Below are 26,396 nucleotides of genomic sequence, written 5' to 3' on the forward strand. Positions count from 1 at the left end.
TTTCTGTCTAATTAATTAAATAATAAATAAAATTAAAAATAAGTTAAGGAGGCTGGTGTTTTAGCTTGGTGTTAAATAATTTGCCTAGAATGTGTAAGACCCTGTTATTCAGTTCCCAGTGTGTGTGTCTGTGATAAATATGTATGTTCATCTCTTTACTCACAATAACCTTCCCTCCCCACAACCTCACTACCTTTGTAGTGTTTGATCCCTTCCTGTGTGTGCTCCTTTTCATTCTCTTTTAGGCTTCTATGGAAGCCCCATAGGAGTAGAAAACCACTGTTGGCAGAGAGGCTGCTTTAATGGTGGTTGTCTTTCACCATACCCTGGGCAGCTTGTCAACAAGCAAGCACACATGCTAAACCAGGAAGTAGAGAGCTGAAGAGCTCCCCAGAAACTTTCCGCTCTGCAGAAGCTGAAGGTTAGTAGAAGAGGAGAGCTCACAGAAATTTATTAAGAAGGGACAAACAGGGCTGGAGAGATGGCTCTGTGGTTAAAAGCATTTGCTCACAAAGCCTGCTGGCCCAGAGTTCAGTTCCCCAGCACCCACATAAAGTCCGATATAAAATGGCACAAATGGATCTGTGGTGCCAGTGTGCCAACCACAATAGGAGCAAGGAGAGTCTGAGTCTCAGGGCCAGCTAGTGTGACATTCCTCAGCATACTCATGGCAGTTCATTGGCAGCTGAAGACTCTTTCTCAAAGAAGGTAGAACACAGACACCTCAAAATTATTCTCCAACCTCCACGCAGGCACCCTGTTCCATACACTCACATACAAATAATTAAACTTATTTTAAAATAAAATTATTTATTGGAGGGAGAGAGAGAGAGAATGGGCATACCAGGGCCGCCAGCCACTGAAAATGAACTTCAGACACATATGCCACCTTGTGCATCTGGCTTACATGGGTACTGGGGATTAAGCCAGGGTGTTATACTTCACAGGCATGTGCCTTAACCACTAAGCCATCTCTCCATTAGGGGACTGGAGAGATGGCTTAGTGGTTAAGGCACTTACCTGCAAAGTCAAAGAACTCAGGTTCAGTTCCCCAAGACCCACATAAGCCAGATACACAAGGTGGTACATGCATCTGGAATTTATTTGCAACAGCCAAAGGCCTTGGTGTGCCCATTTTCTCCCTCTATCTGCCTCTTTCTCTCCCTCTCAAATAAATAAATTGACCCAGGCCCAGAAAGCCAAGTGCCACATGTTCTCTCTCATATGTGGATCCTAGCTACAGATGATTGGGCTTCTGCAGCCATTCTGTGTGTGTGTTTGTCTCTCTGCCTTCCTCTCTCTCTCTCTCTCTCTCTCTCTCTCTCTCTCTCTCTCTCTCTGCCTCTTTTTCTCATATAAATATAAATAAAATTTTAAAAAAAAACTTTGTTCAGTGACCTTTGCGAAGAGTTGGCAGAAGAATACCATCGGCAGAGGTTGCACCTCATCCTTGGACAAGAGCTGTGAGCCAAAGTAAACTTTTCTAATTAAAAAAAAATTGTAGCTGTTTGTGGTGGCACACACCTTCAAGCTCAGCACTCAGGAGGCTGTGAGTTCGAGGCCACCTTGAGACTACGTAGTGAATTCCCGACTAGAATGAGATCATACCTTGAAAAACCAGAGAGAGAGAGAGTGCCCGTGAGCAAAATCTAAATAAATCTATAACAACTGAAAAATCTTAGTAATTTTTAGGAAAAGTTACAACAAAGAAGCTCCTAGGAGCAGGGAGATGGTTTCGGTGTGGTGGTTTGATTCAGGTGTCCCCTATAAATTTAGGTGTTCTGAATGCTAGGTTCCTAGCTTATGGAGTTTTGGGAATTAATGCCTCCTGGAGCCAGTGTATTGTTGGGGGTGGGCTTATGGGTGTTATAGCCAGTGTCCCCTTGCCAGTGTTTGACACACTGTCCTGTTCCTGTTGTCCACCTTATGTAGGCCAGGGGGTGATGTCCACCCTCTGCTTATGCCATCATTTTCCCTCCCATCATGGAGCTTCTCCCTTCAGCCTGTAAGCCAAAATAAACCTTTTTCCCACAAGCTGTTCTTGGTAGGTGATCTCTGCCAGCAATGCAAACCTGACTGCAACACTCAGTGAGTAAGAGTGCTTGGCAAGCAAGCTAGAGATTGCCCTGAGTTTGATTCCCCAATACCTACGTGAAAAACTGGGCATGGCCATGAATGCTTGTAACTCCAGTCCTGGGAGGGGGTGAGCAGAGACAGGGGAATTGCTAGGTCTCACGGCTCGGCTGGTCTTACTGAAAGAACAGCAGCTCCGGGTTCAGTATGAGACTCTGTCAAGGAAATGAGCAGATGAGTGACGGAGGAAGACACCCAACATTTTCCATGGCCTCTACATGTGTGTGCATGGGGTGTATGCGTGTGCACACACACCACACAATGGATGGCTTTTACTTTATTTATTTGTCCACCCACACACTCATTCACAAGAGAGAAGGGGCACACCAGGGCCTCCTGCAGCTACAAATGAACTCTAAACACATGCGCCACTTGGTGCATCTCAATTTATGTGGGTATTGGGGGATTGACCCCTGGTTGACAGGCTTTCCAATCGAGTGCCTTTAGCTGCTAAGCAGTGTTTTACTCCCCATTAAAGGTTTTGTTTTGTTTTGTTTTGTTTTGTTTTTTCTTTCATTCAGCTATGAAGCAAACATATCAGGAGAGGACTTACATTGAAAAGATTGTGGAGTTAGGGGTGTAGCTCAGTGAAAGGGTGCTTGCCTAGCAAGTGCAGGCCCAGGATTCTGAATGTGAGGATTCCTGGTACATGGCAGTAGCTTAAGCCACTGAGCCATCTCCCCAGCCACCTTCCAGCTTTTTTTGAAAATTAATAATGACAGTCATAGGTACGGTATTGATAGTCCTAAAATGGCACATTGAGGACTGGAGAGATGGCTTAGCGGTTCATACTCTTGCCTGCAAAGCCCAAGGACCAAGGTTCGACTCCTCAGATCCCATATAAGCACAGGTGATGCATGTGCAAGGCCGCACATGTCTGGAGTTTGATTACAGTGGCTGGAGGCTCTGGCTTGCCCATTCTCTCTCCATCTTTCATGCTTGTTCTCTTGTTCTTACTCTCTCATTAAAAAAAAGCGGGGGGCACATTAAGTTGAAGAATTTTATCTAGTTTGTGGTTCTCAGACCTCTTGGTGTCAGGATCCCTGTAAAAATCTTAAAAATGAAGCTGGGTTTACAGCATTCAGGAGGCAAAGGTAGGAGGATTGTTGTGAGTTCAAACCCAACCTGGGACTACAGAGTGAGTTTCAGGCCAGCCTGTGCTAGAATGAGACCCTTCCTCAAAAAAAAAAAAAAAGAATAGGTCAGTCGCTCGCGGCTGCCACCGTCCCCACTGCTACCGCCGCCGGTCGCCCTCAGCCAGCAGCTCGGCGCCACCTCGGCCGGCTGGCGTCGCGGGCAGGCGGGAGCGAGGCCCAGTGCTCCTCCGGCTCCGGCTCCCGCGCGAGCACGGCGGCATGTCCATGGGGCCGGCCCGCGGCGCCCCGGGCTGGTGAGAGCATTTCCACTGCTGCTCCAAGGACACAAAGTTTGAAATTCCCGGATAATTACCTTTGAGAAGCTGGAAACAATTTCCTTAACTCCATCTCTTAGTTTCCATAGGCACATTGAGAAACCATGAACAACTTTAATAAGGAAGAGATTGACTGCCACATCCTTGATGAAGGCTTTACTGCCAAGGACATTCTGGACCAAAAAATTAATGAAGTTTCTTCTTCTGATGATGCTTTTTATGTTGCGGACCCTGGAGACATTCTAGAGAAACATCTAAGGTGGTTAAAAGCTCTTCCTCGTGTCACTCCCTTTTATGCAGTCAAATGTAATGATAGCAGAGCCATAGTGAACACCCTAGCTGCCATTGGGACAGGATTCAACTGTGCAAGCAAGATTGAAATACAGTTGGTTCAGAGCCTTGGGGTACCTCCAGAGAGGATTATCTATGCAAATCCCTGTAAACAAGTGTCTCAAATTAAGTATGCTGCCAGTAATGGAGTCCAGATGATGACTTTTGATAGTGAAGTTGAGTTGATGAAAGTTGCCAGAGTGCACCCAAAGGCAAAGTTGGTTTTGAGAATTGCCACTGATGATTCCAAAGCAGTCTGTCGCCTCAGTGTTAAATGTGGTGCCACACTCAAAAGCAGCAGACTTCTCTTGGAACAGGCAAAAGAGCTAAATATTGATGTCATTGGTGTCAGCTTCCATGTAGGGCGTGGCTGTACAGATCCTGAGACGTTTGTTCAGGCAGTGTCTGATGACCGTTGTGTCTTCGACATGGGAGCTGAGATTGGTTTCAGCATGTATCTGCTTGATATTGGTGGTGGTTTTCCTGGATCTGAGGATGTGAAGCTTAAATTTGAAGAGATCACCAGTGTGATCAACCCAGCGCTGGATAAGTACTTTCCGTCAGACTGTGGTGTGAGAATCATAGCAGAGCCGGGCAGATACTACGTTGCATCAGCTTTCACGCTTGCAGTCAATATCATTGCCAAAAAAATTGTACTGAAGGAGCAGACTGGCTCCGATGATGAAGATGAATTGAATGAACAAACCTATATGTATTACGTGAATGATGGAGTATATGGATCATTTAATTGCATCCTTTATGATCATGCACATGTGAAGCCCCTGCTACAGAAGAGACCCAAACCAGATGAGAAGTATTACTCCTCCAGCATTTGGGGACCAACATGTGATGGCCTTGATCGGATCGTTGAGCGCTATAACCTTCCTGAAATGCATGCGGGTGATTGGATGCTCTTTGAAAACATGGGCGCATACACTGTTACTGCTGCTTCTACTCTCAATGGATTCCAGAGGCCTACTATTTATTATGTGATGTCACGACCAATGTGGCAACTCATGAAGCAAGTTCAGAAGCAGGGCTTTCCACCTGCAGTGGAGGAGCAGGGCGTCGGCTCTCTGCCCATGTCTTGTGCTCAGGAGAGTGGGATGGACCGTCACCCGGCAGCCTGTGCTTCCACTAGTATCAATGTGTAGATTCCATTCTTGTAGCTCTTCACTGCGAGTATAGCTTGAATTAAGGGTTTGGGGTCCACTTATCTCAATGACTGCTAGTCTGAAATGTCTCTGTACGAGTAAGGCTGGCAGAGATGCAGCAGTGTGGAAGGCTGGGCAATGGGGTCACGCTTATCTGTGTTCCTATGGAAACTATTTGAATATTTGTTTTATGTGGATTTTTATTCACTTTTCAAACGTACTAAAGTGTGCCCCTCAGCTGCTGAGCAAGCATTTGTAGCTTGTACAATGGCAGAATGGGCCCAAAGCTTAGTGTTGTGACCCATTTTGAAAATAAAGTATCTTGAAATTAAAAAAAAAAGAAGAAGAAAAAGAAAAAAGTTGGGCGAAGTGACTCACGCCTTTACTCCGAGCACTTAAGACCCAGAGGTAGGAGGATTCCCATGAGTCCAAGGGTGCCATGAGACTACATAGTGAATTCCAGGTCAGCCTGGGCTAGAGTAAGATCCTACCTCAAAAAACAAAAAAGAAAAGAAAATTAGTTTTTGAGGGTCTGGGGAGATGGCTCAGTGGATAAAGAGTTTGATGTGCAAGCGTGAGGACGTGACGTTTGTATCCCCAGACTCCATGTAAAAGCCAGAGGCTGTCAGAGGCTGTGGCCGGCTTCTGCTGTTGTTGGCAGCGCTGTGCAGAGATGGGAGCAGAGACAAGAGAATTTCCCATGGGTTTATGGCCCAGCTAGCCAGGCATTCAGAGCAGTACACAAGAGACCTGACCTCGAAGAAGCCAGAAGGTGAGAACTAACCCCCTAAAGCTGTGCTACGACCACCACGCATGCAGTGTGCCATGAGTGTCCACTCTCACACGCATGAATATACATACACACCAGAAAAATGATTGAAGACATTAAGGAGCTTTGGTTTATAAAGGTTATAGCTAGCTTATTATCCTATTCGAAATTAAAACAGGTCTTTTATATTCTTTTTTTTTAATTTTTATTAACATTTTCCATGATTATAAAATATATCCCATGGTAATTCCCTCCCTCCCCACCCCTACACTTTCCCATTTATATTCTTTTATTTATTTACTTGCAAGGAAAGAGAGAGAGAGGACTGGGGAAATGGCTTAGTGATTAAGATGTTTGCCTGTGAAGCCTAAGGACCCAAGTTCAATTCCCCAGGACCCACATAACCCAGATGCATATGTGTCTGGTATTTGTTTGCAGTGGCTGGAGGCCCTGGTGTGCCCATTCTCTCTCTTTCTCCCTCTTTCTCACAAATAAATAAAATATAAAAGTTAAAAAAAAAAAAAAAGGAGAGCCAAGGCCTCTAGCCACTGCAAATGAACTTCAGAGGCATGTGTCACCCTGTGCATCTGACTTTGTGGGTACTGGGGAATCAAACCCAGGTTGCTAGGCTTTGCAGGCAAGTGCCTTAACCATTAAGCCACCTCTCCAGCCAGGTTTTGAACAATATTTAAAATAATGATAAGTTGTTTATATATTATAATATGATACATTTTTAGGAAAATAATTACATTTTCCAAAACAATATAGTGAGAAAAGTGGCAATGCTTTACCTTTACAAGTCCATATATATATATATATATATGTTTAAAATATTGACAAATCATAACAGCTTATCCCTTTATTATAACATGTTGTTTTAGTTGAAGAACAGTGAAGAAACTTTGGCCAGACATAGATATGTAGTATTGTAAAGAGGAAGGGACACTTTAATATCCTATATATTTATTTATTTTCTGGTTTTTCAAGATGGAGGTCTCATTCTAGCCCAGGCTGACCTGTAATTCACTACGTAGTCTGAGGGTAGCCTTGAACTCATGGTGATCCTCCTACCTCTGCCTCCCGAGTGCTAGGATTAAAGGTGTGCACCACTGCACCCAGCCTTAATAGCCTTTTTATATAATTAAGGATTTTTTCCTTCCATTCAATACTCAACAAGTAATGATTGCTTAAAGGCCAGCTCCAATACAGAATCTGAAAATCTATCAAGAAACTTCTCATACTGTTACATTAAAATGTAGTGCTCTACCCACACTTTCAGAGGCTCTTTAACCAACATATTATTTTGTGACTTCACCCAGTGGTCGTTTGGAAAATTTTAGCTTACTGAGTTCTATCACATGCTATCAAAATATCACGTTATTGTTGAGCATGGTGGCACACGTCTTTAATCCCAGCACTAGAGAAGCAGAGACAGGAGGATCTCTGTGAGTTTGAAGCCAGCCTGGAACTATAGAGTGAGTTCCAGGTCAGCCTGGGCTACAGTCAGACCGTACCTTAAAAAAACAAAAAATAGGGCTGGAGAGATGGCTTAGCGGTTAAGCGCTTGCCTGTGAAGCCTAAGGACCCCGGCTCGAGGCTCGGTTCCCCAGGTCCCACGTTAGCCAGATGCACAAGGGGGCGCACGCGTCTGGAGTTCGTTTGCAGAGGCTGGAAGCCCTGGCGCGCCCATTCCCTCTCTCTCCCTCTATCTGTCTTTCTCCCTGTGTCTGTCGCTCTCAAATAAATAAATAATTAATTAAAAAAAAAAAGAAATAAAAAAAAAAAACAAAAAATACAGAAGAAACAAACAAAAACTATCACGTTATTAACATAGCCACTTGGGAAGCTTTCAAGCTGAAGGTAGTGGGTGCAAATATTTTCAAGTTCTAATTTATTTATTTATTTGTTTATTTTTGAGAGAAAGAGAGACAGGCAGATAGAGAACAGGTACCCCAGGGGCTCTAACCACTGCAAACAAACTCTAGACACGTTCCCACCTTGTGCATCTGCTTCACATGGTTACTGAGGAATCGAACCTGGGTCCTTCAACTTTGCCAGCAAGTGCCTTAACCACCAAGCTATCTCTCCAGCGCTCAAATTCTCATTTTTGCTTGAAAGTTTGCATTTATCATTGGTAAGAACTATCAGTTATCTTCCTGAAAGTTACAGACTTTGTTCACTTTTTAGAAGTTGCAGACTTACTTAGTTCATTTTCAGAAAAACATCCCCCAAAACCAAGTCTGAGTAACTGGAACGTGTCTTCCGTGTCTTCTGCACATGTAGATGGGATGTTGTCACGAACAAAATGCGTCAGATGCACTTCAGCAGCCACACGCACTTGTGCTCAGGGTCAGCGTGACTGTGCTGAAGGCCCCGTGCTGGTTTTATGTGCATTTCCTGTTTGTCACAGAGAATACTAGGGTTTGGTTTTGTTTTGTTTTTGAGGCAAGCCCAACAGAGTGCCTTTTTTTTCCTTATGTGAGAGAGAGAGAGAAAACCGGCGCACTGGGGCCTCCAGCCACTGCAATTGGCGCATGTGCCCCCTTGTGTGTGTGTGCGACCTTACACACTTGTGTCACTGTGTCTGGTTTACGTGGGACCTGGAGAGTCGAGTGTGGGTCCTTAGGCTTTGCAGGCAAGTGCCTTAACCACTAAGCCATCTCTCCATCCCTGTTTTTTTTTATTTAAAGTAGCAATTTTATTTGAATTAAAATTATTTACAAGGGCTGGAGAGATGGCTTAGCGGTTAAGCGCTTGCCTGTGAAGCCTAAGGACCCCGGTTCGAGGCTCGGTTCCCCAGGTCCCACGTTAGCCAGATGCACAAGGGGGCGCACGCGTCTGGAGTTCGTTTGCAGAGGCTGGAAGCCCTGGCGCGCCCATTCTCTCTCTCTCCCTCTATCTGTCTTTCTCTCTGTGTCTGTCGCTCTCAAATAAATAAAAAAATAAAAAAATAAAAAAAAGTTTAAAAAAAAATTATTTACAAAACCCAAAGATATACTTGATGAAACTGGTACAAACTATTTTTTTCCTGCCATTGGCTTTTGCTCCAAAGATCACAGCCAAGAAATACTGTATAAAATAAAAATAGGATCAGGCCGGGCGTGGTGGCGCATGCCTTTAATCCCAGCACTCGGGAGGCAGAGGTAGGAGGATCTCCGAGAGTTCGAGGCCACCCTGAGACTACATAGTGAATTCTAGGTCAGCCTGAGCCAGAGTGAGACCCTACCTTGAAAAACCAAAAAAAAAAAAAAAAAAAAAAAAAACCCAAAATAGAATCAGATTCAGAAAAGTATTCTAATTTCTAATTGGTGGTATTTACAATGGGAAAAACTTAAAACTTCAGTTAATTTGCAAGTCAGCCTTAAGTACACTACTCAATTCCCCAGGACCCATGTCAGCCACACGCACAAGGAGGTGCACGCATCTGGAGTTCATTTGCAGTGGCTGGAGGCCCTGGTGCCCTCAATCTCTCTCTCTCTCTTTGTCTGTCAAATAAATACATAAATAAAATCTTTTCTTTAAAAAAAGAAGACAGCTGGGCATGGTGGCTCACACCCCTTTAATCCCAGCACTCGGGAGGCAGAGGTAGGAGGATCGCTGTGAGATGGAGGCCACCCTGAGACTCTGTAGTGAATTCCAGGTCAGCCTGGGCTAGAGTGAAACCCTACCTTGAAAAAAAAAGAGTTCAACACCCAAACCTAATCAAGAATAGAGAATATGTATTATTAATCCCTTGTGTCTTTTGCATCTAATTTTAAATAAAGACAGTAGTTCAGGGAACAACAACAACAAAAAGTCACAAAATTATTAAAAGCTTTATTTATGATTGGAATCATTCAACAAAAAAAGCAAAAGCAGCCGGGCATGGTGGCACACACCTTTAATCCCAGCACTCGGGAGGCAGAGGTAGGAGGACTGCCGAGAGTTGGAGGCCACTCTGAGACTACATAGTGAATTCCAGGTCAGCCTGAGCTACTTTGAGACCTTACCTCAGAAAACTGGCAAAAAAAAAAAAAAAAAAAGCAGGAGCTGGAGAGATGATTTAGCAGTTAAGGCAAAAAAAAAAGATACAATTCTAAGCCAGGCCTGGTGTTGCATACTTTAATAATTTTTTTAAATTTTTATTTATTTATTTATTTGAGAGCGACAGACAGCGAGAAAGTTAGATAGAGGGAAAGAGAGAGAATGGGCGCGCCAGGGCTTCCAGCCTCTGCAAACGAACTCCAGATGCGTGCGTCCCCTTGTGCATCTGGCTAACGTGGGACCTGGGGAACCGAGCCTCAAACCAGGGTCCTTAGGCTTCACAGGCAAGCGCTTAACCACTAAGCCATCTCTCCAGCCCTGGTGTTGCATACCTTTAATCCTAATACTTGGGAGGCAGAGATAAAAGGATCACTATGAGTTCCAGGCCAGTTTGGGACTACAGAGTGAATTTCGGGTCAGCCTGGGCTAGAATGAGACCCTTACCTTGAAAAAAAAGAGACAAAGGGTCTGAAGGGATGGTTTAGTGGTCAAGGTGTTTGCCTGCACAGTCAAAGGACCCAGGTTCAATGCCCCAGGACCCTCATTAGCCAGATGCACATGTGTCTGCAGTCCTTTGCAGTGGCTGGAGGCCCTGGTGCACCCATTCTCCCTCCCTCCCTCTCTCTCTCTCTTTCTCTCTCTCTGTCTGTCTCTTCTTTCTCTGTCTAATAAATAAATATATATATATAATATTATAAAAAAGAAAAGAGGGCTGGAGAGATGGCTTAGTGGTTAAGGCATTTGCCTGCAAAGCCAAAGGATCCTGGTTTAACTCTCCAGGACCCACATAAGCCAGATGCACAAGGGAGCACATGTATCTGGAGTTCGTTTGCAGTGGCTAGAGGTCCTGGCACGCCCATTTTCTCTCTCTCTCTCTCTCTCTCTCAGATAAATAAATTTTAAAAAATTAATAAAAAAAAAAAGAAGAAGAAAGAAAAGAGAAAACGTTCAGGTCCTCACAGACCTTCTGGTAGGGTACCTTTCTCCCGCTCCAAGCTGAGCAAACTGCACAGTTTGTGAGGAGACAGACTAATCCTGCAGTTACGGGCATCAAGCTCTTACAACAGGGCGTGATGCCATATGAGAGAGCTGTGCACTGTGTGTTAGCAAGCCTCAGGTCAGAGACGGAAAAGTCCGCAGAGAGGGCTCAGTGGTTAAGGTGCATGCCTGCAAAGCCTAAGGACCCACGTTCGACTCTCCAGGTCCAATGTAAGCCAGACGCACAAGGGAAAGGTCACACATGCACACAAGGTGGTACCCGCATCTGAAGTTTGATTGCAGTAAGTAGAGGCTCTGCTGCATCAATTTCCTCTTTCATAAAAAGAAAAAAAATTCAAAATAAAAAAAGTTCTCCATCTGGGCTTGGTGGCTCATTGTTCAAAAACAATCAAAGCCGGGTGTGGTGGCGCACGCCTTCAATCCCAGCACTCGAGAGGCAGAGGTAGAAGGATTGCCATGAGTTCGAGGCCACCATGAGACTCCATAGTGAATTCCAGGTCAGCCTGGGCTACAGTGAGATCCTACCTCCACAAAACCAAAAAACAACAACAAAAAAAAAAAAAAAAAAAAAAAAAACCAATCAAAAAATCACTGCTACTGGGCTGGAGAGATGGCTTAGTGGTTAAGGAGCTTGCGGGTGAAGCTCAGGGACCCAGGGTTCGATTAACGCAAACAAGATGCATAGGGTGCTGCGTGAGTCTGGAGTTTGTTTGCAGTGGCTGGTGGCCCTGGCACACCTGTATTCTGTCTCTCATAAATAAATAGTATTTTAAAATCACAGCCACTGTGCCTGGAGACAATGTCCTGCACGTATCACCGTGCCCACTAGGGGGTGTGCCTCACCTCTGATGGCCATATATCACAGACATTTTTTGTTTTGTGTTTTGTTGTTGTTGTTTAGTTTTTCGAGGTAGGGTCTCACTCTAGCCCAGGCTGACCTGGAATTCACTCTAATCTCAGGGTGGCCTCCAACTCACCGCGATCCTCCTACCTCTGCCTCCCGAGTGCCGGGATTAAAGGCGTGCGCCACCACGCCGGCTGTACACACATTTTTACTAATAAGCACACTTCCTGGTAACTATCGTAGGTAGGATTCAATTCGGAGATCATCCTTGATGTTCTGTCTTTCTGTTTTGGCTCCTCTCCATATATCCGATCTCCCTCCCATCCATTGACCAGTAGCGCTCATTGACAGCCGTAGCCACGTTGCGCATCTGGCTTTCGGTGGGAACTGGGGTACGAACCCAGACCATCAGGCTTTCCAAGCAAGCACCTTAGCCGCTGAGCAATCTCTCCAGCCACGAACAGACTAAGAACAGGCAACTGTATTTCAACAAAAATTTAAAACCAAAGGTGACACTACAATAAGGACCACCTTTTTTCTTTTCCTTTCTTTTTTTTTTTTGTTTTGGTTTTCCGAGGTAGGGTCACACTATCACTCTAGCTCAGGCTGATGTGGAATTCAGTATGTGGTGTCAGGGTGGCCTCAAACACAAAGAGATCCTCCTACCTCTGCCTCCCCAGTGCTGGGATTTAAAGCCTGCACTACCACACCCAGCTTTTTTTTTTTTTTTCCTTCTGTTTTTGTTATTTTCTTGAGGTAGAGTCTTGCTGTAGCCCACACTGATCCAGAATTCACTATGCCAGGCTAGGACCTTATATTCTGAGTGAGGAAATAGTTAAAATAGCATTTCAGAGAAGTTTCATGACAAACCTTAGGCATGCAGTTAGTAAGCTTGCAGTCATCCACTCAGAGGAAATAAAGGTTCATTCTGCTGCAATGAGGAAGAAACTGTGGGTACATGTGACTAGTGCCAAGGTGCCCAAGAAAGGGTGGCACCCCGAACACTCCCCTGAACCAGGGATGAGCAAGCCGGGCAAGGTTCCTGATCACCACTGCCGAGGCAAGTGACTGAGACAATCTTCCGCCCTGCTGGACGCTGCCACCCTAGAATTGCCTGGTCCCCACAAAAGTGAATGAAGGTAGCTGACAGGCGGAAGGGGCCTGTGGCCAGGGAGAGGCCTGCAGTGGAGATACAGAATTGCCTGCAGAAAGCAAAGTCAAGTTCATTACATTTGCAGGAGACGCCCAGCTACTATGTAGCAGCCATTCACGTGCTTGCGGTTAGTTATTTCTGCAGTTTGGATGATGGCACATTGGCAGACGACTGCTCCTTTCACCACGCTGCCCTGCCATCGTAAGTTCCACTGAAGTAGCCCTAATAATACACAAATTGAAAATTGCAAGATGCCTTAAGCCGCACTCTGTCCACGTTTAAATCTGGAAATGTCTACTTTAAACTTTGTCCATAGCTTCAGGTTAACTGTCACCAATAAACCAATAAAAGCTTAAATTGGGCCTGGAGAGATGGCTCAGCAGTTCAAGGTATTTGCCTGCAAAGCCTGACGGCCCGAGTACCCACATAAAGCCAGATGCAAAAAGTGGCTCATGTGTCTGGAGTCCGTCTGCAGCAACAAGAGGCCCAGGTGAGCCCATTCATTCTTTCTCTTTCTCTCTGTCTCTCTTCTTGAAAGCTATATATGTGTGTGTGTGTATGCTTAGGTTTTACATACTTTTTAAAAAATAATTTTTAGCTGGGCGTGGTGGTGCACACCTTTAATCCCAGCACTCGGGAGGCAGAGGTAGGAGGATCGCCATGAGTTCGAGGCCACCCTGAGACTACATAGTGAATTCCAGGTCAGCCTGGGCCAGAGTGAGACCCTACCTCAAAAAAAAGAAAAAAATATATATATTAATATTTTATTTATTTTTTTTTTGTTTGTTTTGTTTTTTGTTTTTCGAGGCCCTACCTCAAAAAAAAGAAAAAAATATATATATTAATATTTTATTTATTATTTTTTTTTGTTTGTTTTGTTTTTTGTTTTTCGAGGCCCTACCTCAAAAAAAAGAAAAAAAATATATATTAATATTTTATTTATTTTTTTTTTGTTTGTTTTGTTTTTTGTTTTTCGAGGTAGGGTCTCACTCTGGCTCAGGCTGACCTGGAATTCACTATGTAGTCTCAGGGTGGCCTCGAACTCATGGCGATCCTCCTACCTCTGCCTCCCGAGTGCTGGGATTAAAGGCGTGCACCACCACGCCCGGCTTATTTATTATTTTAAAGCAAGAAAGAGGCAGATAAAGGGAGAATGGGCACACCAGGGCCTCCAGCCTCTGTAAACAAACTTCAGACACATGTGCCACCTTGTGCATCTGGCTAACATGGGTCCTGGGGAATCAAACCTGGGTCCTTAGGCTTCACAGGCAAACACCTTAACCGCTAAGCTATCTCTCCAACCTTTTTTTTTTTTTTTGACAGAGAGGGAAGAGAGAGAGAGACTGACTTCAGACACATGCTCTATTTTTTGCATCTGGGAAATCAAACTGGGGCCATCAGACTTTGCAAGCAAGCACTTTTAACCTCTGAGCCGTCTCTCCATCCCTTAAAAATACTTCTATTTAAGCCAGGTGTAATGGTGTATGCCTTTAATTGCATCACTCTGCAATCAAAACTAGGAAGATTGCCATGAGTTCAAGGGCAGCCTAGAATTACATAGTAATTCGACATAATCATTCCAGGTCAGCTTGGGCTGGAGTGAGACCCTGCCTTGAATTAAATACTTATTTTTGTTTTTATTTATTTATTAGAGAGAGAGAGGCACATAGAGAGAATGGGTGTGCCAGGGCTTCTAGTCACTATAAATGAATTCCACATGCATGTGCCACCTTGTGCATCTGGCTTTTGTGAGTACTGAGGAATCAAACCTGGGTCCTTAGGCAAGGCAAGTGCCTTAACTGCTAAGCCATCTCTCCAACCCTAGACCTTACCTTGAAAAAACCAAACAAATATATTTATTTGCAAGGAGAAAGAGAGAATATGTTAGGTCTGCCAGAACCTCTTGACACTGCAATCGAATTCCAGACTCATACACCATCTTGTGCACATAGCTTTATGTGGGTGCTGGGGAATCAAACCTGGGCCAGCTGGCTTTGCAAACAAAGGTCTTTAACCCCTCTCTAGCCCTTAAATACTTTTCTTAAAACATCATCCAAACCATCACATTTTCTGAGAGCAATATAAATTTTATATTGGTAATTTATACTTTCCTTCTATAGAAAGCAATAGGGTTTAACTTATTCTCAATGAAAACAAAAGTAGTCCTCTCCCTCCAAAAAAACAAAACACATACCCCTTCTGAAAACACATGCGCACACACACACATGAAAATTTTAAGCTGTCATCAGCACATTATTAGATTTTCTCATCTGTTATAAGGACTGTTGTCAGTAAATTCTGTTTTTATTTTACATATATATTAAAGGACAAATAGCCATGTTCAAATACATTTGTAGTTCTGCAGCTAAGGTCCTGTGAAATTTCATGTTCTCATTATTGACTCTGGGGCTTATTTTTACCTCCTTGGTTTATGTCAAAACTAAGTAAGTGAAAGAAAGGAATGTGTTGATGTTGTTCTATTTCACTGTGTATGTGAAACTTTCTGTAGTTCAATTTTATTACCTCAATTATTTTAAAAAATCTACAAACATGGCTTTTACATCATTTCGTTTTTAGTATTTTTTATTTTTATTTATTTATGAGCAGTAGATAGAGAATGGGCATACCATGTGCATCTGGCTTATGTGGGTCCCAGGGAATCAAACCTGGGTCCTTAGGCTTCTCAGATAAGCACCTTAACTGCTAAGTCATCTTTCCAGACCTTTTACATCATTTCTGATAGGTTTGTGGTTCACTCCAGTATGATAAGCTTTAGATTCTGCTTTTTTTTTTTTTTTTTAAGGTAGACTCTTGCTCTAGCCCAGGCTGACTTGGAATTTACTATGTAGTCTCAACATGGCCTTGAACTCACTGTGATCCTCCTGCCTCTGACTCCTAAATGCTAGGATTAAAGGTGTGCAACACCACACTCAGCTTGGATTCTGCTTTTTAAAGCATATTTTTTTTTATTGATTTATTTGAAAGGAGAAAAAGAAATAGATAGAAAGAACACTTCAGGGCCTCCTTCCACTGCAAATGAACTCCAGAAGTATGGGCTACTCTGGGCATCTGTCTTATGTGGGTACTGAGGAATCGAACCCGGGCTTTGCAAGCAAATGCCTAAACTGCTGAGCCATCTCTCCAGCCCCTGGATTCTGATTTTTGTTTGTGTAACCTTCAGAGACATTAAGCGGGTAGCTCAATGCTTTAGTTACATAAAAAACACAGAGACGTCTTCCTAGAGAGAAATTTTTGTTTTGCTTTGTTTTTGAGATTGGAAGGGTCTCTATATTTTACCCAGGGTGGCCTTAAACTCCTAAACTCAAATGATCCTCCTGCCTTAGCATCCTGAGTAGCCAGGACTATTGGCAGATCCTCCTATATCTAACATCTCCTTAGAGTTTTTTGTTTGTTTGTTTGTTTGTTTTTTTTTTTTTTTAAATTTTTGATTTATTTATTTGAGAGCGACAGACACAGAGAGAAAGACAGATAGAGGGAGAGAGAGAGAATGGGCGCGCCAGGGCTTCCAGCCTCTGCAAACGAACTCCAGACGCGTGCGCCCCCTTGTGCATCTGGCTAACGTGGGACCTGGGGAACTGAGCCTCGAACCGGGGTCCTTAGGCTTCAAAGGCAAGCACTTAACCGCTAAGCCATCTCTCCAGCCCTGTTTGTTTGTTTTTAGTAAATAAAGATTTTTTAAAAAATAGAGAATTTTTAAACCAGGCATGGTGGCACATACTTTTAATCCCAGCACTGGGGAAGCAGAGGTAAGAGGATCACTGTGAATTCAAGGCCACCCTGAGACAACATAGTTGATTCCAGGTCAGCCTGGACCAGAGCGAGACCCTACCTCAAAAAACCAAAAAAAATTTAATTTTTTAAATTTATCTATTTGAGAGTGAAAGAGGAAGAGAGAGAGAGAGTGTGTGTGTGTGCCAGGGTCTCCAGCCACTGCAAAAGATCTCCATACGTATGTGCCTCCTTGTGCATCTGGCTTAAGTGGGTCTTGGGGAATCAAACCTGGGTCCTTTGTCTTTGCAGGCAAGTGCCTTAACCACTAAGCCATCTCTCGAGGCCTCCTTAGAGTTTATTATTATTATTTTTATTTTCAATTTTTTAATTTTTGGCTTTTTGAGGTAGGGTCTCACTCTAGCCCAGGCTGACCTGGAGTTCATGATGTAGTCTCAGGGTGGCCTTGAACTCATGGCAATTCTCCTACCTCTGCTTCCGGAGTGCTGGGATTAAAGTTGCGTGCCACCATGCTGGGCCCTCCTTAGAATTTTTAGTCTTAGTGTTCTCTGTGCAAGACCTGAACAAAAAAGAGAGGGAAAGAAAGAAAGAGAGAGAGAAAGAAAGAAAGAAAGGAAGAAAGAAAGGAGGGAGAGGAGGGAAGAAGGAAGGAAAGAGAGAAAAGAGGAAAGAGAAAGTGCTGCAAATATAAATGTTCTTATGTTTACTTTATTTGGTCATTAACAAGAAATACATAAAATTCTAAGGGCTTTTTATTGTTGTTACTTATTTTTGTTTTTCAAGGTAGTTTCTTGCTCTAGCCTAGGCTGACCTGGAATTCACTGTGTAGTCTCAGGGTGGTCTCAAACTCATGGCGATCCTCCTACCTCTGCTTCCCTAATGCTGGGATTAGAGGTGTGTGCCACCATGCTGAGCTCTAACTTTTAAATTCATCATTTTAAGTCCAAGAAAAATATAAAACTTCATAGTAAGCACTCAGCAGGACAAGCAATTTATATCTTGCCTTTGTAAAGCCTCCTTCAAGCATGTTAGAACCGATAAGATGCTCTTGGGAAACTCTTATCAGCCATTTGCAAAAAGAAAAAAAGGAAAAGAAATAGCTCAATTCATCCAGATATGGAGACTTAAAGGTGTAACTCCTAAAAGCATTTTTTTTCTTATTTTGCTAAGTATGCTAAGAATGACTTTTGTTAACAGTCAATTTATTTATTCATAAATAAAGTACTTTTCGTTCATGGGAAACCCTCCATGAGTGTGTTTGCAGCCTGCAAAAGAGGCGGTTGCTACAGACAAGGTAGCAGCCTGTTGCAGGAAGTGCTGGTTAGAATGTGCACATTTGCTCTGAGTTAGTGAATTCCAAGCAGGCTTGCCAATGAGAAGTTGGGCTCTTCTGTGAGTGCTCAGCTCTGGATCCTGCTACTTGGGTGTGAGTCCTGTGTGACTCCTGATGTTAATATTTTGATGTCTAATCAAAACAAAATAAAAAATAAAAAAGAGTCTGATTGAGAGGGTGGAAGATATGATGGAGAGTGGAGTTTCAAAGGGGAGAGTGGGGGGAGGGAGAGAATTAACATGGGATATTTTTTACAATTACAGAAGGTGTCAATTAAAAAAAAAAAAAACATTGTTGATAGCTGGGTGTGGTGGTGCACACCTTTAATCCCAGCACTCAGGAGGCAGAGGTAGGAGGATTGCTGTGAGTTCGAGGCCACCCTGAGACTCCATAGTGAATTCCAGGTCAGCCTGGGCTAGAGTGAGACCCTACCTCGAAAAAAAAAAATCGTTGCTATCTATCCTTCCAGTATTTCCCTGTCTTCCCATACATGTGTGTGTGTGTGTGTGTGTGTGTGTGCACGCGCGCATGCACACATGTGGTTTACATGGTGGACGCATATATGTTCAACTTCATTTTACAGAGGAAGTCAAAGGCACAGAAAGATGAAATAAATATTTCATGACATCAGTTTATCATATATTGGATAATGCAAAGTTACTTTAAAAAAGACATGTGAATTTTTAAATGTTTATTATTATTATTAACAAAATGTTTGGTATGGATCCAGCATGTGTTAGTACCCTCTTTTCCCTCCTCCCTGCCCCATTCTGCTGGGGACGCTCCTCAGTGGGGTTGCAAGGATTTCCCATGGGGTTGGGGGAGCAGCAGTCAATTTTTGTGTGTGTGGGGAGGAATGCCTCTGGGCATGATGTCTCAACCTGTGGCTCTTACAGTCTTTCTGCCCCTTCCTCTGCAAAATCCCCTGAGCTGTGGTGGGTGAGTTTGAAGTCTACTTCAGTGATGAGCTCTTAGGAGCCCTGGATCTCTGGTTTGGTAGGTGTTGAGGGTCCTTCGGGTCTGTCTCTGGCGCTGATTGTCAGGTTCAGCATGGAAGCAGCACTCTTGCCTGTCTCCCCATCCCTCAGTGGTTTCAGCTGTGGCTTGGCTGAAGTGCGAGGGGTCGTTTATCTCCCCCCGTCTCACTACCTTCTGAAAAAGAAGACCAGATTTCCACCCGCCCCACGCACCCTTGGGAGAAGGGTTCCTGGGACCCGGAGGCACTTTGATCGGGAAGGCAGAGCAAGGGGCCTGCTTCCACAGCAAGCTAGCGGGGCCAGCCAGCCCCAGAGGGACCTACCAGGATCAGGAAACTGAGAGGAGCCACGGATTTGTTTTTGCAAAGCTTCCTTTCCAGTATGTCTCAAACATCTTAGCAGTACCAGAAAACATCCACAGTTACATTTTGAAAAATCAGCGAGACTAATCAGTTCAAAGGTTCATCTCTTTTCCAGCTGACCACACATTCTAGGGAGGAATGCTAAGGAGGGTTAAAAGAAAGGTTTATGTCCAAAATGAGAGAAGAGTTTTTGGCTGGGCATGGTGGCACACATGCACACCTTTAATCCCAGCACTCAGGAGGCGGAGAGAGGTAGGAGAATTACCATGAGTTTGAGGCCAACCTGAGACTACAGAATGAATGAATTCCAGGTCAGCCTAGAGTAGAGAAAGACCCTGCCTCACCCCTCCTCCTGCCCCAAGACAGAGACCAGTGTTCTTTTCGTGCTCCTCCTCCCTCCCTCTATCCTTTTCCTTGCTTTCTCCTCTCTTTTCTTCCTTCCTTCCTCTTTCTTTCTTTCCTTCTTCCTCTTTTTTTCTTTCCTCCTATCTTCCTTTTTCTCTCTCTCTCTCTTTCTTTCTTTCTTTTGTGCTGAAAATTGAACCCAAGGCATACAAATGCAAGATGAGTGCCCACCGCTGAGCGTCATCCCTAATTTTCTACTTCTTTAAGAAAGTGTTTGCAGGCTAGAGATGGCTTAGAGCTTAAAGCACTTACCTGCAACACCTGAGCACCCAGGTTTGATTCCCCAGTACCCACATAAACCCGATGCATAGGATGGCACATGTGTCTGGAATTCATTTGCAGTGGCTGGAGGCCCTGGCATGCCCATTGTCTCTCTATCTGCCTCTCTCTCTCTCTCTTCCTCTCTCAAATAAGTAAGATAATAAAGTGTTTTCATTTCCCTTTATGTGTCTCCTGCAAATATGTTTAGGGGTATGAAATGCAAATTAAAAAAATAGAACTACTACTACTTTACTGCTTTAATCCTGTGCTGTACTCAGGGCTCAACAGGATAGTTTCTGAGGCTGTGTCTCACCCATCAAAGCCACTGGATCAGTCGGGGAAGGATAAGCAGCAACAGACTGGGTCACTACAGAATGCTTCCAGAACATTTCATATTGTCTCCTGGGCCCCGGGTACCATGGAGGTTTTTTAGGATGGACAAGGCTGCAGAACGAGTGAATTTGCGGTGTGCTCTTCAACCGCCCCCTCTACCTTGGCATAAGTTTTGTTTTTTTTTTGTGTGTGTGGGGGTATTTTTGTTTTGTTTTGTTTTTTTGAGGTAGGGTCTCACTACTGTAGCCCAGGCTGACCTGGAATTCACTGTGTTATCTCAGGATGACCTCGAACTCACAATCCTCCTACCTCTACCTCCCTAGTGCTGGGATTAAAGGTGTGCACCACCGCACCCTGCTCCTCCTCTGCCTTAGGAAAATCATTCATTTGAAAGTAGACTTGAGGCTGGAGAGATAGCTTAGGGGTTAAGGCATTTGCCTACAAAGCCTAAGGACCCAAGTTTGGTTTCCTAGTTCCCACATAAAGCAGATGCACAAGGTGGCACATGCATCTAGAATTTGTTTGCAGAGGCTAGAGGCCCTGACATGTCTATTCTCTCTTTTTCTTTATCTGCTTCTTCTTTTTTTTTTTTTTTCCCAAGGTAGAGTCTCACTCTAACTTAGCCTGACCTGCTAGAATTCACTATGTAGTCTCAGGCTGGCCTCAAACTCACAGTGGTCCTCCTACCTCTGCCTCCTGAGTGCTGGGATTAAAGGTATGCACCACCCCATCTGGCCTATACTTTCTTTTTTCAAAATATTTTTATATGCCACAAAAATATTTTTATATGCCGTAAAAATATTTTGAAAAAAAAAGTAATTACAGGCTGGATAGGGTGGTACACACCTTTAATCTCAGCACTCAGGAGGCAGAGGTAGGAGGATCGCAGTGAGTTCGAGGCCAGCCTGAGATTACACAGTAAATTCCAGTGAGACCCAACCTTGAAAAACAAAAACAGCAAGCAAGAAAGAAAATAGACTTGGGAAGGGAGAATTTGCAATCTGTTTTTTGTTTACTTTCTGGCAGATGAGCTTTTGGACAAGGGACAGATTGAAGTTGAGGATCTGCAAGTGACAGTCCCCGTGCCAGCAGTGATCCTTGCCAAGCCTTCACAGAACCTTGGGGTTCCTGTAGCTTGGGTTGAATCCTGAGGTCTTAACTAGTCCCACCAGGGAGTGCGAAAGCGAGAGAGAGCCATTCACATAGAGCGGAAGGAATTTAGAACCGTTCATTCCTCTGCCTGACACAGATGTGAGGTGATGCCGGGGTGTAACGCCCCTCAAACATACTAGAGAGCAGCACACCCCTTACGTGACAATACCAGGAAAGAGAATTCAGAACAAGTTTGTAAGTGTGAAGATCAGTAAAAGGAAAAACAGACATACAAATCCGGGGCCAGAGAGATGGCTCACCCGTTAAGGCACTTGTCTAAGGACTGGGTTCAGTTCCCCAGTACCCATGTAAAGCCTGATGCACAAAGTAGCACATGCATCTGGAGTTTACTTGCAGTGGCAAGAGGCCCTGAAGCACCCATTCTCTCTCTCTCTCTCTCTGCTTATAAATAAACAAAATTTGAAGAAAAAAACCCAAAAGTATCCTTTCTAGGTTACGTTTATAGCAAGAAAAAGAACAACATGGTGTGATGCTATAATAATACAGAGGAGAGGTAGAGAGACAACTTAGCAGTTAAGGTGCTTGCCTGAAAAGCCAAAGGACCCAAGTTTGAATCCCCAGTGCCTACATAAAGCCACATGCCCTAGCTGGTGCATATTCCTTGAGTTCGTTTGCAGTGACTAGAGTTTCTGGTGCACCCATTCTCTTTCTCTATCCATCACTTCCTCTCTCAAATAAGTAAATAAAAGTAAAATATTAAAAACAAAAAAGCCGGGCATGGTGGCGCATACCTTTAATCCCAGCACTCAGAAGGCAGAGGTAGGAGGATTGCTGTGAGTTCGAGGCCACTCTGAGACTACATAGTGAATTCCGGGTCAGCCTGGGCTAGAGTGAGGCCCTACCTGGAAAAACCCAAAAACAAACAAACAAAAAACAGAGGGCTGGAGAGATAGCTTAGTGGTTAAATGCTTGCCTGTGAAGCCTAAGGACCCTGGTTCAAGGTTCAATTCCCCAAGACCCACATGAGCCAGATGCACAAGGGGGCGCACACATCTAGAGTTTGTTTGCAGTGGCTGGAAGCCCTGGTGCACCCATTCTCTCTCTCTCTCTGCCTCCTCCTCTCTGTCGCTGTCAAATAAATAATTAAAAATAAACAAAAAAAATTTTTTAAAAAAAGAGAGAGCAGACTTATCAAAGAGTTTTCTTTTCTTTATTTTTGATGCAAGCCCAACAGACTGGCCTTTTTAAAAAATTTAATTTTATTTTATTTTTCTCAAATTTTATTAACATTTGCCATGATTATAAAAAATATCCCATGGTAATACCCTCCCTCACCCCCACTTTCCCCTTTGAAATTCCATTCTCCAGCATATCCCCTCCCCATCTCAATCAGTTTCTCTTTTATTTTGATGTCATGATCTTTTCCTCCTCTTATGATGGTCAGTGTAGGTAGTGGCAGGCACTATGAAGTCATGGATATCCAGGCCTTTTTATGTCTGGAGGGAACACGTTGTAAGGAGTCCTACCCTTCCTTTGGCTCTTACATTCTTCCTGCCACCTCTTCCGCATTAGACCCTGAGCCTTGGAAGGTGTGATCGAGATGTTACTCAGTACTCCAGTCACTTCTTTCCAGCACTATGATACCTTCTGAGTCATCCCAAGGTCACTGCCATCTGAAAAGAGAAGATTCTCTACCCAAAGTGAGATAGCATTAATATAAGGTTATGAATATTAAGAGAAGTGCTTACTGGGCAGTTTGATAAGCATAGTATATACATTTTTCCAGACAGCAGCAGATGTTACACCCCTAGGGCTCATGACTACCCCTGTTTTAAGTTTTCAGTATCAGGGATGTATTCCCTCCCATGGAGCAGGCCTCCAGTCCAATTGGAGGGCAGTTGGTTTCCACCATGACAGATGTGCCACTATTGCACCTGTTGGCTCATTTGGCCTGGCTGGCCAAATATAAGGCTTGCAGTGTCCACTGTTGAGTATCTTCACTGGTGGCATCTCTTTCTCCCATTGAACTACATGTAGAATGGCTTCTTCCAGCTTTCTGTCAGCTGGTCTACATGGAGGAGGTTATCAGCTCAGTTCCAGTGGGATTTCTCAGTGACTTTGCAGCCCAAGTATGTGGAATCTTCAGCAATAGGGTCTCACCATCTATTCCTGGTGGGAAACCAAGGGCCTCAACAATGGCCTATAATGTTCTGGGGGCATCAGGGACACACACACGCAATGAAAGTACGGGGTTGAGGAGCGTTTTATGTAAGGAAGCTCTGGGAGAAAAGAACCCCATTCTCCCACCTGGCTGCTGGCGCCGCTTGCTGGTAAGTGTTGCCCTTGCATGTGCATCTTGCCTATTGGCACTAGAACCAAGTTTCCTCAGCCTTCCAGTGTACGCTGAAGTCCTGCAGCTCTCCAGGAAGCCTTTGAGCTTTCAGTGCTGGATTGGAACCACTGAGGCCTCCAGCCACGTGGACTGAGCAGCTACCTGGTTCCTTGATTCTCAGGCCTGCAGACTGCTATTGTTGGACTGCCATAAACGAAATTTAATAAATTCCCCCCCTTTTCGTTTTGGTTTTTCGAGGTAGGGTCTCACTCTAGCCCAGGCTGACCTGGAATTTACTATGTAGTCTCAGGGTGGCCTCGAACTCAAAGTGATCCTCCTACCTCTGCCTCCCAGTGCTGGAATTAAAGGTTTGCGCCACCACAAATTCCGCCCCCCTTTTTGTTTTCAAATTCTATTTACTAATTTGAGAGAAAGAGAGAAAGAGGCAGATAGAGATCTGGGTGCACCAGGGCCTCTAGCCAATACAAACAAACTTTAGATGCATGCACTGTCTTGTGCAGCTGGCTTATGTGGATACTGGGGAATTGAACCTGAGTCCTTAAGCTTTGCAAGCAAGCTCCTTAACCACTATGCCATCTCTCCAGCCCAAATCCCCCTCCACCACCTTTTCTTTTCTTTCTTTCTTTCTTTTTTTTTTTTTTTTTGTTTTGTTTTGGTTTTTTGAGGTAGGGTCTCACTCTAGCCCAGGCTGTCCTGGAATTTACTATGTAGTTTCAGGGTGGCCTCAAACTCATGGTGACCCTCCTACCTCAGCTTCCCAAGTGCTGGGATTAAAGGTGTGGGCCACCATGCCTGGCTTCAAAATACAATTCATTCTACGGTTCTGTTCCTCTAGATAACTCTGACTAATACAGATTTTTTTTTTTTTTTTTTTGGTTTTTCAAGGTAGGGTCTCACTCTGGTCCAGGCTGACCTGGAATTAACTCTGTAGTCTCAGGGTGGCCTTGAACTCACGGCGATCCTCCTACCTCTGCCTCCCAAGTGCTGGGATTAAAGGCGTGCGCCACCATGCCCAGCTAATACGGATTTTTATGTGGGTACTGGGGAATTGAACTCTGGCCACAGGCTTTGCAAGCAAGTGCCTTTAACTCCTTTAAGTGCCTTCAGCTTATGTTTTTAAAAGAATCTTTTCCATTCAATCATTTATAGTAAAATCCCACTTAAAAATCCATGGGACGGGCTGGAGAGATGGCTTAGCAGTTAAGCACTTGCCTGTGAAGCCTAAAGACCCCGGTTCAAGGCTCAATTCCCCAGTACCCACATTAGCCTGGTGCATAAGAGGGCACATGCATCTGGAGTTCGTTTGCAGTGGCTGGAGGCCCTGGCGCGTCCATTCTCACTCTCTCTCTCTCTCCCTCTCTCTGCCTCATTCTCTGTCTGTCACTTTCAAATAAATAAATAAACTAAAAATAAAAAAAGATCCATGGGAAAAGAATAAAAGGAAGAAAATGCCCACATGGTGAGCATAAATAAGACAGGTCAGTTCCAGGCCAAGGAACACTTAAGATGGGGCTGAGTGACCATCAGTGACCAGGATGACTGGACTGGCCGGTGAGCGCCACAGGTCATTATGTTCCCCAATCAGAATATGCGCAACATCTTGCTATTTCCTGCTTTATTGCAGCTAGATCATCAATTTCAAATACCTTAGAATTTCTCTGAAAGTTTTAGGTATCTACTAATCTCTGTTTGCAAGGAGAAAAGAAAACATGGGTTATAGCCACTGATGTTAAAAAAAATTTTTTTTTGAGCTGGAGAGATGGCTTAGGGGTTAAGGTGCATGCCTGTCAAGCCTAGGGACCCAGGTTCGACTCTCCAGGTCCCACATAAGCACATGGTGGCACATGCATCTGGAGTTTGTTTGCAGTGGCTAGAGGCCCTGGTGTACCCATTCTCTCTCTTTCTCTCTGTCCCTCTCTCTGTCACAAATAAATGAAAATGAAATCTTAAAAAAAAAAAAATTATCAACAGTTTGTGGGATGTAAAGGAAACCTGCAGAACCAGCCTGGAAGAAATCAGGCATCCAGCCGGGCATGGTGGCACACGCTTTTAATCCCAGCACTAAGAAGGCAGAGGTAGGATGATCGCTGTGAGTTTGAGGCCACCCTGAGCTAGAGTGAGACCTTACCTTGAAAATACACACACACACACACACACACACACACACACACACTCGAAGTCAGGTGTCTGTCCTGTGAGGCACCAGCTACCTTTCACCACTCTGGCTGCACAGTTTTGCTTACATCAGTGTTTGATCAGGTTCACAAGTCAAAGCCCCGGGAAGGAGGGCCTGGTTGGTTGAGGTTAGGTCATGTGCCTGGCCCTTTCTGCAGCAGGAAGAGTTACAGCAAGAGTCCTCAGAGAGCTCTACGTTCTGTCGTAGAGGCACACAGCTCTCACCAAGACTGCATGAGATTTGGGAAAGTGGCTACCCAGGGGGATGTCAGGTTTCTGTTGGGATGTGGGAGTGAGGACTTAGCGTACAGCGTCCACCACCTAGAGCAAAATTGAAAATGTAATGGCAATCAAGCCCATGACCTTGGGAGCCCTTTGGGTTGGCCTGTGCTGATTTCATATTTTCCCATGGTCAGTAGGATTGGCCTGTGTCACCTCCTGCTCAGCCACCTCTTGAACATATCCATTAAAAGTAGTATTTTAGGAGGGCATGGTTGTGTATACCTTTAATCCCAGCA

The 26,396-nt window shown here is 44.3% G+C and overlaps 1 protein-coding gene across 1 annotated transcript; it reads left to right on the plus strand.

The window, feature by feature from the left end:
- The first annotated feature begins 3,526 nt into the window (after positions 1–3,526).
- LOC123453733 (ornithine decarboxylase-like) lies at positions 3,527–5,028 on the plus strand. The gene has a single exon (XM_045131515.1). The coding sequence runs from the start codon at positions 3,649–3,651 to the stop codon at positions 5,026–5,028; it is 1,380 nt and encodes a 459-aa protein (XP_044987450.1). The 5' UTR covers positions 3,527–3,648.
- The last annotated feature ends 21,368 nt before the right edge of the window (positions 5,029–26,396 follow it).

This window comes from Jaculus jaculus, chromosome 12 (assembly GCF_020740685.1).
Source record: "Jaculus jaculus isolate mJacJac1 chromosome 12, mJacJac1.mat.Y.cur, whole genome shotgun sequence".
Lineage (NCBI taxonomy): Eukaryota > Metazoa > Chordata > Mammalia > Rodentia > Dipodidae > Jaculus > Jaculus jaculus.